The 12,926-nt window shown below is 44.1% G+C and overlaps 1 protein-coding gene across 1 annotated transcript; it reads right to left on the bottom strand.

Moving 5' to 3' along the window:
- Window positions 1-657: 657 nt before the first annotated feature.
- Window positions 658-7,329, bottom strand: S100b (S100 calcium binding protein B). Its single transcript, XM_010636360.3, has 3 exons — window positions 7,227-7,329; window positions 4,263-4,401; window positions 658-1,652 (listed from the first exon to the last, which is right to left on the bottom strand). Exons 2-3 carry the CDS (start codon window positions 4,398-4,400, stop codon window positions 1,512-1,514), a joined length of 279 nt encoding a protein of 92 aa, XP_010634662.1. The 5' UTR covers window position 4,401; window positions 7,227-7,329; the 3' UTR covers window positions 658-1,511.
- Between the last annotated feature and the right edge of the window lie 5,597 nt (window positions 7,330-12,926).

The following is a 12,926-nucleotide window of genomic DNA, read 5'->3' as shown; positions in this document are numbered from 1 at the left end:
TTTCCAAAACACCATATGTTAGGCCCCAAACTAAATCTCAATGGATTTAAAAAGATAGGTATTACAAAGTCTCTTCTTGGCTCACAGTAGTGTGGAGTTAGAAATCAATAAGGAAAACATCTGGGTTAGACCAGTCACGGCACCTCTCCCTGGTAAGTGGCCAGACCAGAAATTCCCTGAGAGCCACTGGGCAGCCTGTTTTAGAGGAGAGGCCACACTTCGGGAAAGGGGATCCTGCTGTACTCCTACCAGCTTCCCTGAAGCCCCCTGTGCCCCAGTAGTCTCTCATCTGGCCTTGGGCAGCATCTGCAGATGGGGTGAAGCCTGGAAATCTTACTTCTGGGACCTTTGTTCCTGGTCCTGACCCGGCAAGCGTTTTGTTTTTCCTTCATGTTTAATTACTATGGGGAATTGCTACAGTAATCTTTTTACATAATGCAAGTACAAGCAAAAAAATGAGTTGGTTAAAAAACAAAAACAAGAAAAGGAGTGGATAGGATTAGTTTGGTTTTTTCCTGGAGTGGCAGTAGTTGTGACTTGCTTTTTATTTATTAGTAACTTTAATTATTTGAACTTACTTGGATATGCAGATGCAAAAGCATCAAGTTCAGCCTCCCACATCCCAACTCGAATTGACCAGGTGGGGAGCAGATGTTCTTTCGGCATAAGCAGGTCAGTGACAACCAACGGACTCAGACGAGAGGCACGGTGGTCCAGAGCAACGCGCCTCACCAACTTTGCCCTTGTGGTCACTCATTTGATCGACAGCAGAGACTGCCACGGAGTTGACATTACCGGCTCCACAGTTAGAGGGCAGACCCTAAACACTGGCCCTGAGCCTAGCCGTGCTTCTGCACATGTGCTGCAGGACCACTGGAGTGTCATCTAGAACTCTACTCAATGCAGAGTTTTGGTTCTCACTTCTGTTAAGTGTCAGTAATCGTTGCTTCATGAGACATTTTTCCATTTAGATGGTTAGCATTGAATATTTACTCAGTAATCATGGCTCACTATAGGAAAAGGGATTTAAATATGACTGTGCTCTTTTGGATGGGAGTGACAGTGTGGCCAAGCCATGTTTAGGCTTTATTTGAACAAATGACGAACAAATGTAAGGAAGGGCTGCCTTTTTGAATGATAATGGACAAGGCTTTGTATTTTCAGATTCTCCGGGACTACTTTGGGTAGCCCTTTTTTTTTTGTCTGGGTTGGTATTCCACAAGGACACGGCGGTCTGTACAGCACAAGCTCTATGCTAAAAATTGACTTTCCTAAGTGATTATTGCCAATAGTCTTGGAACCACACAAATGCCTAACACAGCAAAAATAATGACACCGCGATTTAAGCAGCCCTGGGAAAGAAGCTTTCAATTTTTCATCCACAAAGCAAATCAAGCTTCCTAATTAGCTACACATGAAAAGCTTAGCTCTCGCTGCTCTGCCAGCCCTTGTTCTCCGATTCCCTGTATGTCGTCTCTTGTTACAGGAACAGCTTGGCTGCTTTCTCTGTCTCACTCGTGTTCGAAGAACTCGTGGCAGGCAGTGGTCACCATGGCAACAAAAGCCATAAATTCCTGGAAGTCGCATTCTCCATCTCCGTCTTCATCCAGTGTTTCCATGACTTTGTCCACAACCTCCTGCTCTTTGATTTCCTAAGAGAGATGATAGATGAGAGAAGCTGCCCACCTTGCTTTTGAATGGGAATACAGAGTCTTGGAAATGTGGGTAAAAGCTGAATGACTGGTCATTTGCATCAGAAATAGCCCCAACATGGGAAATGAAAATGTCAGAAGAGATTTCTCCTGTGACCTACAGGTCTGTTGGCTATGTAGAAGTCTTATAAGGTTTGTGCCTCTCCCCTTCCTTACTTTAGATCCACTGGGACCTTGATTACTTAAAGACAGATGGAATAACCGAAGTGAAAAATTGTCCTAAAGTAGTTAGCTTCTTATGTTCTTTTTACCATTTGTGTTGCTTTCTAGGTGTTGAGAAGTGTTTTCCTGAAGTTTCTCCTGCCTGAAACCAAAGCCTCACATGTGGTGAGGTTAAGTATTAAACACAGAGTAGGGCTACAGAGGTGGGGAAGAGAATGTAGGCATTGAACCTGAAGAAGCTGTCACAGGATAAGACAGCTGTTCTTCTATGAACTTGAGTGCTTGAGAAAACAGATAGTTTAGAATAACAAATCCCTAGGACAGGAAAGCTTGCCCTGAAAAAGTCAGTACTGTGGCTGCTCAGAATATAAAAGGTTCAGGGTAAAAGGTGGCAATTCCACTGGGGACGGAGTAGGATCTGTAACCATTTACTAAAAAATGGATGGGAACAGTGCATACCTTCCAGTTACATTTTAGGCACTGTGGTTCAGATCAGAAGACCCATGTGCTGGAGGCTGGGTCCCCAGCCAGCGGCTCTTTGGAGGTGGTGGAGCCTTTTAGGGGAGGCCCACTGGAAAGATGCTAGCCTCAGGGAACGTGCCCTTCCTCTCTTCCTGGCCACCAGGACCTAAGCTGCTTTTTGCCACTGTGTGTACTCCAGGATGTTCTGCTTCACCAGTGGCCTCAAGCAAGAAAGCAGTCTAACTGCAAATGTGAGTCGAAGTAAACATTTTTATTTTTTTCAAGTGTTTGTTACAGGAATGGAAAGCTGTCACAGTTGCTTTTCTTCCAAACTAAATTCCCTTGATAAAAGTGGGCCAACAAGTATTTCTGACACCATGATAAGCTCACTGGGAGTTATTTATAAATCATGGTTCCTACATGTTAAGCCTTTTCTGTTTTTGTTTTGTTTTGTTTGTATCAGGGAATCGAACTCGGAACCTTGTGCTTGCAAAGCAGGCGGTGGAACCACTGAGCTAAATCCCTGGCCTTAGCCTCTCCTGTTTTAAAAGTAGTCATTAATAACAGGAAATACTCTTTTTGTAGCTCTGTTTGTTGAATTTTTACTCTATGTTGAGCACTAGACACTGTCTCACTACATCCTTATATAATCTTTTGTACAGGTTAAGAAACTAGAGCTTTTTATGAAGTCAAAGGTAGAACTGGAACTGGACGGCTGGTCACAGAATAAGATAACTGTCACCCTGTGAACTTGAATGCTTGAGAAAAGCAATCCCAGAATTAGATTTGAGGACGTTCCCAGCAAGCCTGCAGGCCTATTGCCTCCAGAGGTGGAGACCATTTATGTAGATGGGACAGAAGAATCCCACCCAGCCCTCGAGACAGTGTGTCTTACCTTGCCCCTGGAGCCCAGGGCCTGTTGTCCTGCAGGAGTCAGCTCAGGAGCTGACAGGCACCTGCCCTAATGTTGTCTTCCACATTGGCACACAGTCACCAGTGTGCTTACTCATTGTCTGGCCATTTCTTCTGTGTGGGATTGATCACTTTAGCGACCCAAAAGGAAGGAAGCCCTTTGCACATCTGACTCAGGGTGTGCTTAGAGCCAGCCTGTGTTCCAAGTACTGAGGGACTATCAGGTTGCAGGTGGATTACAGCTCACTTCCACAGGGCATGAGGCTGGTGGACAGTGGGTGGCTGGCCCAGAGTCAGTGGGGAAGTGGGTCCTTGGTACAGGTGTCAGGAAGTGCTTCCCCATGGGCTGAATGGGACCTAAGGAGAAGGATGGGGCTCATCAGGAGCCCTCATGCAGTTCTCAGAATAGGGACAGTCCATTGTCAACATCCTGCATCCCATGGAGTCCCCTGCAAGGACCCAGGGCTTCCAAAGGATGTGTACAGACTTCCATCATGCCGTCTGTCAAGTGGCCATCCATCACTGATGGATCAGGGTGGGTGCTCTGAGAGCACAAGACTGTCTTTTGGGCCTGCGTCTCTCAGTGCTAAGTTCCTGAGTTCTCAGTAAATGTGTATGGAGTGAATATCTGCACTTTCACCTCTGTGGTGAATACTAAATGCATGGACACAGCCAAAATATATCCTTTTCCTAAAAGCTTGTTTTTAACAGCTCTCTTATATGTTTGGTTTGGCTCCTGGTAAAACAAGTGTTCTTTTGTCCTATTCTGCTGTCACTGTCACCTGTAAATCCTTTGATTTTTCCGGGACAGATGACAGGGACGTGGAAACACAGGGACCCTCCAACTAGCCTCCATACTGAGGGAACTGTTAATCAGACCAGCTTCCAGAAGCAAACCAGGAATCCCGAAACAGAACCAGAGTTACCTTCAGAGGAGCTCAGAAGAGAAGTGTAAGGTACTTTAGTAAATAGAGAAGAAAATTAGCAAGCTTGATTTTAAAAAGCAAAACTCACCTCTAGGAAGTGGGAGAGCTCATTGTTGATGAGTTCCTTAAGTTCAGACTTCTTCAGCTTGTGCTTGTCACCTTCTCTCCCAGAGTACTGATGGAAAACGTCAATGAGGGCCACCACAGCCTTCTCCAGCTCAGACATCCTAAGGTCCACAGAGAAGAAATGCCTCCTCATGCTCTCTGCCTCATGTGTGCGGGTGTGATTGTGTGTTACTGCACAGACCTCAGCCCAGTCAAGGGTACACTGGCCTGGGCTGGTCTTGTGAGGCACGGCTGGAAGTTTGCACTTTTATCACAAGTCTTTGCTCTACCTCTTTGGCCCTCCCTTCCCTTCTTTTGCCCCTATAGCCTGAGAGATAAAGCTTCCTGGCCTCTGTCTTCTGGTTGGTTCTATAGGAAGCTTCAGCAATAATACCAGGACAGAGCAGCTAGGGATTCAGGAGCAGATACCTGCTTCCTTCCCATGGGCTGCCCTCCAACCTGGCAGGGCTCTAAGATGATGTGACAGAGGGCAGATGACTGGACTTGGAGCAGGAAGGTGAGTAGGAACAAATAAGCATGTAAAAATCAATAACACTCTTCTATCCTATTAATAAAAAATTAGAAAGGCCAGGCGTGGTGGTGCACTCCTGTAGTTCCAGCACTTGGGAGACTGAGACAAGAGGATCACTGCAGATTTGAGGCCAGCCTGGGCTACATAGTGCATTCAAAGCCAGCCTGAACTACATAGTGAGACCCTGTCTCAAAAAAATTATAGACTACAATAGAAAGTATACTATTCATAGAACAATAACATTATCAAAGTTTAGGAAGAAAAATGCAGATTTTCCAAAAGATGTAAGGAACATAAAAGGAAAGGACTTATTTTTCTTTGAGTTTCTTCGAGATATTTTAGCCATTTTAAATAAGGATATTAATTTTTTATAGCTGAGGAATATTACAAAAGTAGCTATAAAATTTATCTGCAAAAATAAGAATTGCCACAATTAAAAAAAGTAACAATGAGAAGTATTTGATCTACGAGAAATAAAAATCTGCTTAGAGGCGATAATGATGAAGCTGGTGTCTCAACATAGGGCAAGCATACAGCAGGACCACCTCCCTGGTTCCTGCTTAGAACAGGAGTGGTGGCTGATTCACCAAGGCTGGCACAGTGTAGATCAGCTGAGCAACTTTCTGTTTCCCGCATTGTGTGTACCTGATGCTGTGCTACAGGATATCTGCTCCATCCTGGGAGGGTGGCATGCTTCACCAAGGATGCTGGTGGCTTGTTTCACAAAAGCAAACTGCTCATGTATAGAAGCTTGCCACTTTAGACCTAGAGTTCTGATTATTAAATAAGAACTTTTTCACTGTCATAATTTTTTAAATTTAAAAAGTAAATATTGGGGGTTTTTTTTGCTTTTTTTTTTTTTTTGGTTACCGGTGATTTGAACTCAGGTCCTTGAGCTTGCTAAGCAGGCCACTGAAACGCTGAGCTAAATCCCTGGCCTAAAAAGTAAATATTGTTGAAAAATATTCCTTTGGGGGTTTTTTTTGTTTTTTTTTTTTTTTTTTGGTACCGGTGATTTGAACTCAGGTCCTTGAGCTTGCTAAGCAGGCCACTGAAACGCTGAGCTAAATCCCTGGCCTAAAAAGTAAATATTGTTGAAAAATATTCCCATGTTGAATTGATCACATCTTAAAATAATTTGTAATAAAATGTTTATAATTTTATTTCTGTTCTCCCAAAGGAAACAGGACTGAAAATTTTTATTGTGCCTTGAGCTTTCTTAGACTTACTATTATTAATGGTTGATGTATTGTGTTTTGCTCTGAAGTCCCTGGAAAATCTAATATATCACATACAAATAGAACAGTTCAGATAGACTAAAATCTTTAACATTTCATACTCTTATTCTTTGCACTCAAGTTTTCTACTATTTTTTGTTAAGAAACAAAACTAAATCTCAAAAAAAGTTTACATCATTCTTATAATTCTTAAAGTCTATGATGATTTTCTATGAATTATGACAATAATATATTTAAGAAGAAAGGACACAAAAAAGAAAAACAAAAGAAGAAGAAAGGGCATAAAACATACGTTCCATAAGCCAGGAAAGTCCATTAAATGTGGTTTCTTCATTATCACACTACTAATTAATTAAAAATAATTTACTGTAAAATTCTCCCCTTTAGCTTAAGAAGCAGTTGGTGGTTTATAGATTATCTTTTAAGGTAAATGCAAGTAAATGTCCATGTTTCTTCTCTCTTCATTCTGTGAATCTTTCTGGGAATCTTTTTATATTGAAAACAAGGAGGTTTGGACTTTAACATCTTAAATCAGCTCCTTGCATATCATGGAAGGGGCTTTCCTGCCTGAGAAATTTGTGACTTAGAAAAAGTAAAACCCTTCATAAACCCCAATTTCTTCCACCTAGCTCATATTTTGTAATTATTTGTAAAGACCTTCTCAATTGTCATGTAATTTCTGCGGATGTGAGGACCTTGGCATTCAAAAAGAAGGAAACTGGAAAACCAGGGCACAGTTACCCAGAACCCTGAAAGAGGTAACTAGAAGAAAGGGCAATGTTGGGACTAACCTGGGATTAGGATCAACCCTCAACCCTGGAGGGAAGCACATCTTTACCCTTTGAAGAGAAGAAGCAGTGTTTGTGAGAAGATGTCAGTAGTCACGTCTGAGCCACGAGACCTGAGGTTTGTCTGATTTATGGGAATAAAATCTGCAGATACATCTCTGGTTGTCTGATTGAGATGCAGTCAAGTGTCAACAAAGCAGCAGTAATATCAACAGTAAAGCCAAGCCAAAAATACACAATACCAGTGGCAGTTTTGCAATGTCACCAGTTGTTCCAAAGGGGCTTTTTAAACTACTACGTAATTCCCTGCTACAATCCCTGAGTCCCCCCTGCCTCCCCCAAAATACATTTTTTTTCCTTGGTGTCCTCAGCCAGGGGTTCTCTCTCACCTCCTCCTGTTCACCTCCTCAGTGGTCACCTCCTCCTGGTCACCTCTCTGGCTGCAGCATCGCGGTGTGGGGAGAGGCAGCCTTTTATTCCTTCTTCCCAGGAGGCTGGCTGGGGGCCCTGGCACGGTCCCACTGCGGCCCAAGGCAGCCAATGGGGGCAGGGGGTGGGAGGTGGCAAGGCAGCCAGATCTGTACACAAGGCTGCATTGACCAGTGTCTCCAGGGACTTGCCGGGCAGCCAGATTGCACATGGCAAGAAAGAGAAAGCAGCAGGAAGTGGGGAGTCAGCTTTTGTGCATTTTAAAAACTTATTACATAAATATTGATGTTCCTCTAAAGCCAAGGTTGGGGGTGGAGAGAGACTGGATTAATTCATTCTAACAGCAAATGTACAGCCAAGAACTGGAAGTGTCCAAGTGCAGGCTGAACATGGGAGATTTGTTGGCCTGTTCCTGGCTTCAGCTGAGAGCCTCTTCAGCTCCTCACCCAGCCACCAGCTTCTGGATTGGTGTGGCACCTGATGTTAGAATAGGAAGTGGTTAGTCCTGGGCCACACAGGACTTCTCCAAAAAGCTGCTGAGCCCCGTATCTGCATGGATGAAAATGGGCAGTCAATTGGTTTCTTGGTGCTTTTAGGGAAATCTCATTTAATCCGATTGAACACATGTGCCACCTCCTGGCTTCTCCCTTTACGCTGACTGAAAGTTCATAGGCTGTCCAAGCTGGGCATGCTTTGGAAATGTCACATCCAAATGCCTTGTGTGTGCTCCTTGCCAGGGCTCTTGGCCAGCAAGCCACAGAAGGGCCAAGTCTGGACATCTTCTGTCCATCTTCAGCAGTGCCTGAACTGAGCCTCCAAACAGGGAGACAGTGCATGGTTCCTCCCATAAGCAGGCATTCCTCTTGACACAGTGCATGGAAACACTGGCCCATACCTCAAACACTCCAGTCCTAGAAGGATATACTAACCAGAACCAGGTTGCTCTGCCAGCTCAGGTCCAGCAAGTCCATGAAGAACCCATGCAAGGATGCCCCTGTACCTGGTGGGTTTGTTGTCACCTTTCAGGACCAGTTCTTGCTTGGCCACCATCCATTCCTGTGCCCTGGGAATGGCACAGGGCCATGAGATCATCTTGGACCCCACTGTGTCCCCATGTCTACATGAGCACACACTGTGGTCCCTACCTCCTCACCTGCTACACTGGTTTTAGTGAAGAGTCGGACACATGCTTGGTAAGTGATTCACAGAACTTGCCTTGGTATAAGGAAGAACCAGGGGGATGAGGGTGCTTGTTGTGGGAGTGGCCGTTCCCCTTTGGTGTACACGTGCATCCTTCAGCCTGCTCCCTGAAGGCTAAGATGTTCTCTGTTCTGGGAACCAAGCAGACTTCCCTTCAGGTACCTCCTCCACAGCTTCCTGGGTAGCCTGGGTGGTGGCAGGCCACAGGAGGGTGGGTAAGACTCAGGCTGGAGAAGATCTACCGTCTGCATGAGAGGGGCTCACACAGGTTATGGTGCTTAGGGACACAGCCTCAAGTAACATGCATTCATCTGACCGCTGAGTGTGAATCTCAGCTCCATCATTTAACAGTGGCTCAACTTTGGAGAAACTACCACACCTTTCTGTTAGCATCCCCCTTACAGCTTGATCTGGTTGGTCTTCCCTGACCTCCACACCTCTAGATCACACTGGCTCTCTGTCACCTCCATTTTGAGTCTCATCTCATCAGACACAATTGCCTGGCCTCATCCTGTGTGCCCCGGACATTTGTTCCACCCCACAGCAGTGGTTCACAGAGGGCTTGTTAGAGTGCTGAGAAACACTACTGCCTGAAACACTTGAAGATCTCCATGCAATGAACATGTGGTTCGCTGCCATTGAAATAGATGGGACTCAGTATAAGGGGCCATATGGTAACGTATCCATCAGGGACAGGTGGACAAATAAGCTCTAGAGAGCAAAGGGCTATGGTTGGAAATCCTTGGTCCACGGAGATCTCTGGCAGTGGTGACTCAATTACAGTATCCCAAGCATGCTGTAAATGGAAAGCTCCTAGAGTACTCTTTATTCCATGCAGGAAAAATGCACTCTGGTAGGCAAAATCCTAATGAGTGGCCGCAGCAGAGAATCATGGTCTCCAATTCTGCAGCTCTCAGTGGGGTCAGACTAGAGTGTGCGGCTTGAAGGGGAATCCGTCTTGAAAAAGACGCCAAACTACTGCCCGGAGGCCACACCACAGTCCTCTCCACACCACTCATGAAGTGACTGCAGCCACTTACTAATGAAAGGGAAGCCACTTGGATCTCAGGGATGATGAGACACTATGTTTGGATGACACTAACTCCTGGGATCCCAAATTAACCCTTCGCTCACTAGTCCATGTAGGAATTTGTGATAGGTCTTAGCTTAACAGAAGGCCTGAGTTCTTGCAATGGACCCAGCTGGTACAAGGATACTCCCTGTAGTTTTTTTTTCCTCCCAGTTTCTGAGGGTGTAACTGAAACATACTAGGCCATTGGCCAAATCCTCTCATTGATTCTCTTACCTATGGGGTGATAAAAAGAAACAAACAAACAAAAAAACCTCCATGAAAGCCTCTGGAATGTAAACAGTGCTACATCCCTGGGAGAACTTCAGATCTGAGTGCAGCACCGAAGGGTTGAAATGACTGGGGTTGTAAGACTATCACAGAGCAATTTAGCGGGCCTCTTTGGCCTGTGCTGAAGGCCCATGGATTGTGCAAATGTGAGCTACTCCTGATAAAGCCAGGTGGAGACTTCAACTGTAGCTGCCATGCCAGATGAGTATCCCTTCTGCAGAAAATCAGCACAGCTTACTTGTGTTCTCCAGCTATTCATCTGACTAGTGCCTTTCCTCCAAATCAATGTACAAGTTCCACCAGAAGCAATTTGCTTTTATTTAGCTGGGTAAGTGGTGTGCCCTCATGTTATTCAGGGAAAGATTGGTTCTGCTCCATGCAGTAACATTATCTGCCGAGATCTTGATCTTCTTAGCAGTTCCCTAAGCTGTCAGTGGTCTGCCATATTGATGATAAATACTCTGGTTAGATCTGACATAGAAAACACTTTCAATGCCTTAATGAGATGTATGCAACTAGAGGGTGGGAGATAAGCCCCACAGAAATTGGAGCCTTCCACCTGGGAGAGGCCTCAGGGGATAAAAGATACAACCCCTCACTTGAAATACAAGTGATTGTATCACCTACCATGAAAAAGAAGCATGACATTTAGTTGAGCTTTGGGGATTTCAGATACAAGTGCTGTCTTGACATGTACCACCTCAGGACAGGAGGCTGGCAGTTTTGAGTGAGGGCAGAGAAAGATGAAGCAGCAGTGCACATTACTGTACGGCTTCTGGGTGCATTGTGCATTGACCATGGGATAAGGAAGACAATACAGCCCAGTGCTGTCTGGCCATGGAGTTGAAAATATGGGTTCCAGGACATGCTGTCAAGTGGACATGGGGTAGGAGATGGACCTCAGGAAGATATGAAGGTGCAGCAGACTATGGGTGTCAGTGACCCAGACTCCTTTGCCATCAGCTTCTGCCTCCTTTCTTGTAGTCCTCTTCTGAGGTGTAGGTGGGAGAAAAATTCTGGAAGGAAACTGCCTGAGTCTGGCTTATATCTGAGATGTGGTCAGAAGCATGGGTCTGTGGAGTCCTTTGTGGGACTCTGCACCTTCAGTAGCTAATGGTATGGTTGGCAGTGTTTTGATCTCTAGCATTTTTTTTCCATAGGGGTCTATTTAAAAATTTATTAACTATTAGAGAAGTTACAAACATCTAGTATAACTACAATTGTAGAGTTTAAATAATGCAATACTTCATTAGCTTTTACAATTAGAGATCAAAAGTTGTTATTTTTTTTTTTCTCACCCAGGCCAAGGAAAGACAACTTCAGTTTAGAATAACCACTTACTTAAATCAACTAAGACCCTAAAAAAGAGTATTTTCTTCTGTTAAGTTTAAGAAAGCACGGAGAGTAAGATGGGTATTTATCACAGGTTAAGTGGCAAGGGAGAAAAGATGCAACAACATTTTATTTTTAGGTGCTGTTTCTCAAAAATTTCAGAAGGAAGGAATCTAATGAATAAAGAAAGTAGAATGTGCTGTTTCATCTTGTCTTGGAGTCTGAAGGGACCTTTAAGACTAACTATCTAGTTCAATTTCTTCATTTCTTCTTTTCTTTTGAGGTGGATGTTATGTTGTTCAGGCTGGCCTAGACTGCGGAGTTCAACTTGAAAAAGCTCTCCAGCCCCCTCACAGTTATTGGATGTAATTACCGGGGTATGAATATGCACAAACCCACTGTCCCTAAGGAAGGAATGAATAGCAGCTGTGGCTTCACTGAGACTCCTCAATATAGATCCCAGAACATTTGTCCTATACCTAAGGTGAGGGTACTGTCTCAGGTGCTCCAGAGGATGCCTCTCTTTATATTTGACAGGGAATGCCTTGACATCACAATTCTCAAAAACTTCAATTTTTTCTGCCTTCAGTTATACATTTTGCCTTTTGGATGGACTTTTTACCAGCTGCCCTTGGACTACCACAGAACTTCCAAAAATTAATTCTTTGCTATCAAAGCTTGAATCTGCAACAACTTGAAGGCTTTCCAAAGATGACCCATCATTTACATGTAGGAACAAGACTTCCTTCTGGGACCAGACTGAATGAATCCATCTCACACTAATGTTGCTTACATCATCACACAACAAGGAGGCTGAGACTCTAGCATTTCTTTTATATTCTCAGAATTTCTATCTCTGCTTATGCTGCTTATCTGTTTTTGTATGCCATCTACTCTTTCTGTTAATATAGTTATAACTTTAACAAATTCTTAGTCTGGTAATTCCAACATGCATGTCTTACCTGACTCTCCCTTGGATGCTCATTTAGGTTCTCCAAACTACTATTTGCTTTTTAGTATGCCTTCCAATTGTTGAAAGCTAAAGATGATGTATGGGTAAAAGGAACTTCTGAAAATAGACCTTTAGTTATAGTAGCATCCTGTTGCTATAGCAGAATACTAGAGGCAGTCTACTTTATAAAGAAAAGAGTTTTACTTGGCTCACAGGTTCGGAGTCTGAAAGTCCAAGATCAGGCAGCCCATCTGCTCTTCTCTGAAGCTCCCCATGATTACCTCACCACAGGGTGGATGGTATCATGGTAAGAATGTGAGCAAGAGGTGGAGATGGCATGGTGAGACTGTTGCTGGAACTCAAGAGACTGAAGAAACCAACAGGTAAAATGGGAGGATTTATTTTGGTGTACAGTGACTCAGCAGACTCATGTCCAAAGGCTGAGCCTGTAACGAAGGAAGGACTCCAGTTTCATACATGCTGCTGAGGAAGGTTGGTCTACTTAGTGGCATATAACTTGGGAATGGGCAAGCAAAATAAAGGTAGTTTGTCAAGCTGTGACAGTTTTGCAACTTAACATATCCCAGTGGCCTTGGTCAGGTAAAAACAGGATGTTAGGAGAACAGGAGGTTATAAAACTTTACTTACAGAGACAAAGTTACTGATTTGATCTGTATTAGAACAAAGAACAACAGCCATGCTTAGGTTGGAGAAACTTGTTTCTTTTTCTTTTTAAGTCCTGCTTTCAGACAGTAACCCCAAATTGGGCTCTTTGATAACAACTGCTGCATGAGCAGCATTAATCCCTTCTGAGGG

Source organism: Fukomys damarensis, unplaced genomic scaffold (assembly GCF_012274545.1).
Source record: "Fukomys damarensis isolate Sample0158 unplaced genomic scaffold, DMR_v1.0_HiC HiC_scaffold_24, whole genome shotgun sequence".
Classification (NCBI taxonomy): domain Eukaryota; kingdom Metazoa; phylum Chordata; class Mammalia; order Rodentia; family Bathyergidae; genus Fukomys; species Fukomys damarensis.
This window is presented reverse-complemented; position numbering and strand designations above follow the sequence as displayed.

Coding starts and splice junctions, on each gene's coding strand:
- S100b (XM_010636360.3), bottom strand. CDS start 4,400: ATGTCTGAGCTGGAGAAGGCTGTGGTGGCCCTCATTGACGTTTTCCAT. Junction 1,653..4,262: donor AGCTCTCCCACTTCCTAGAG/GTGAGTTTTGCT, acceptor CATCTCTCTTAG/GAAATCAAAGAGCAGGAGGT.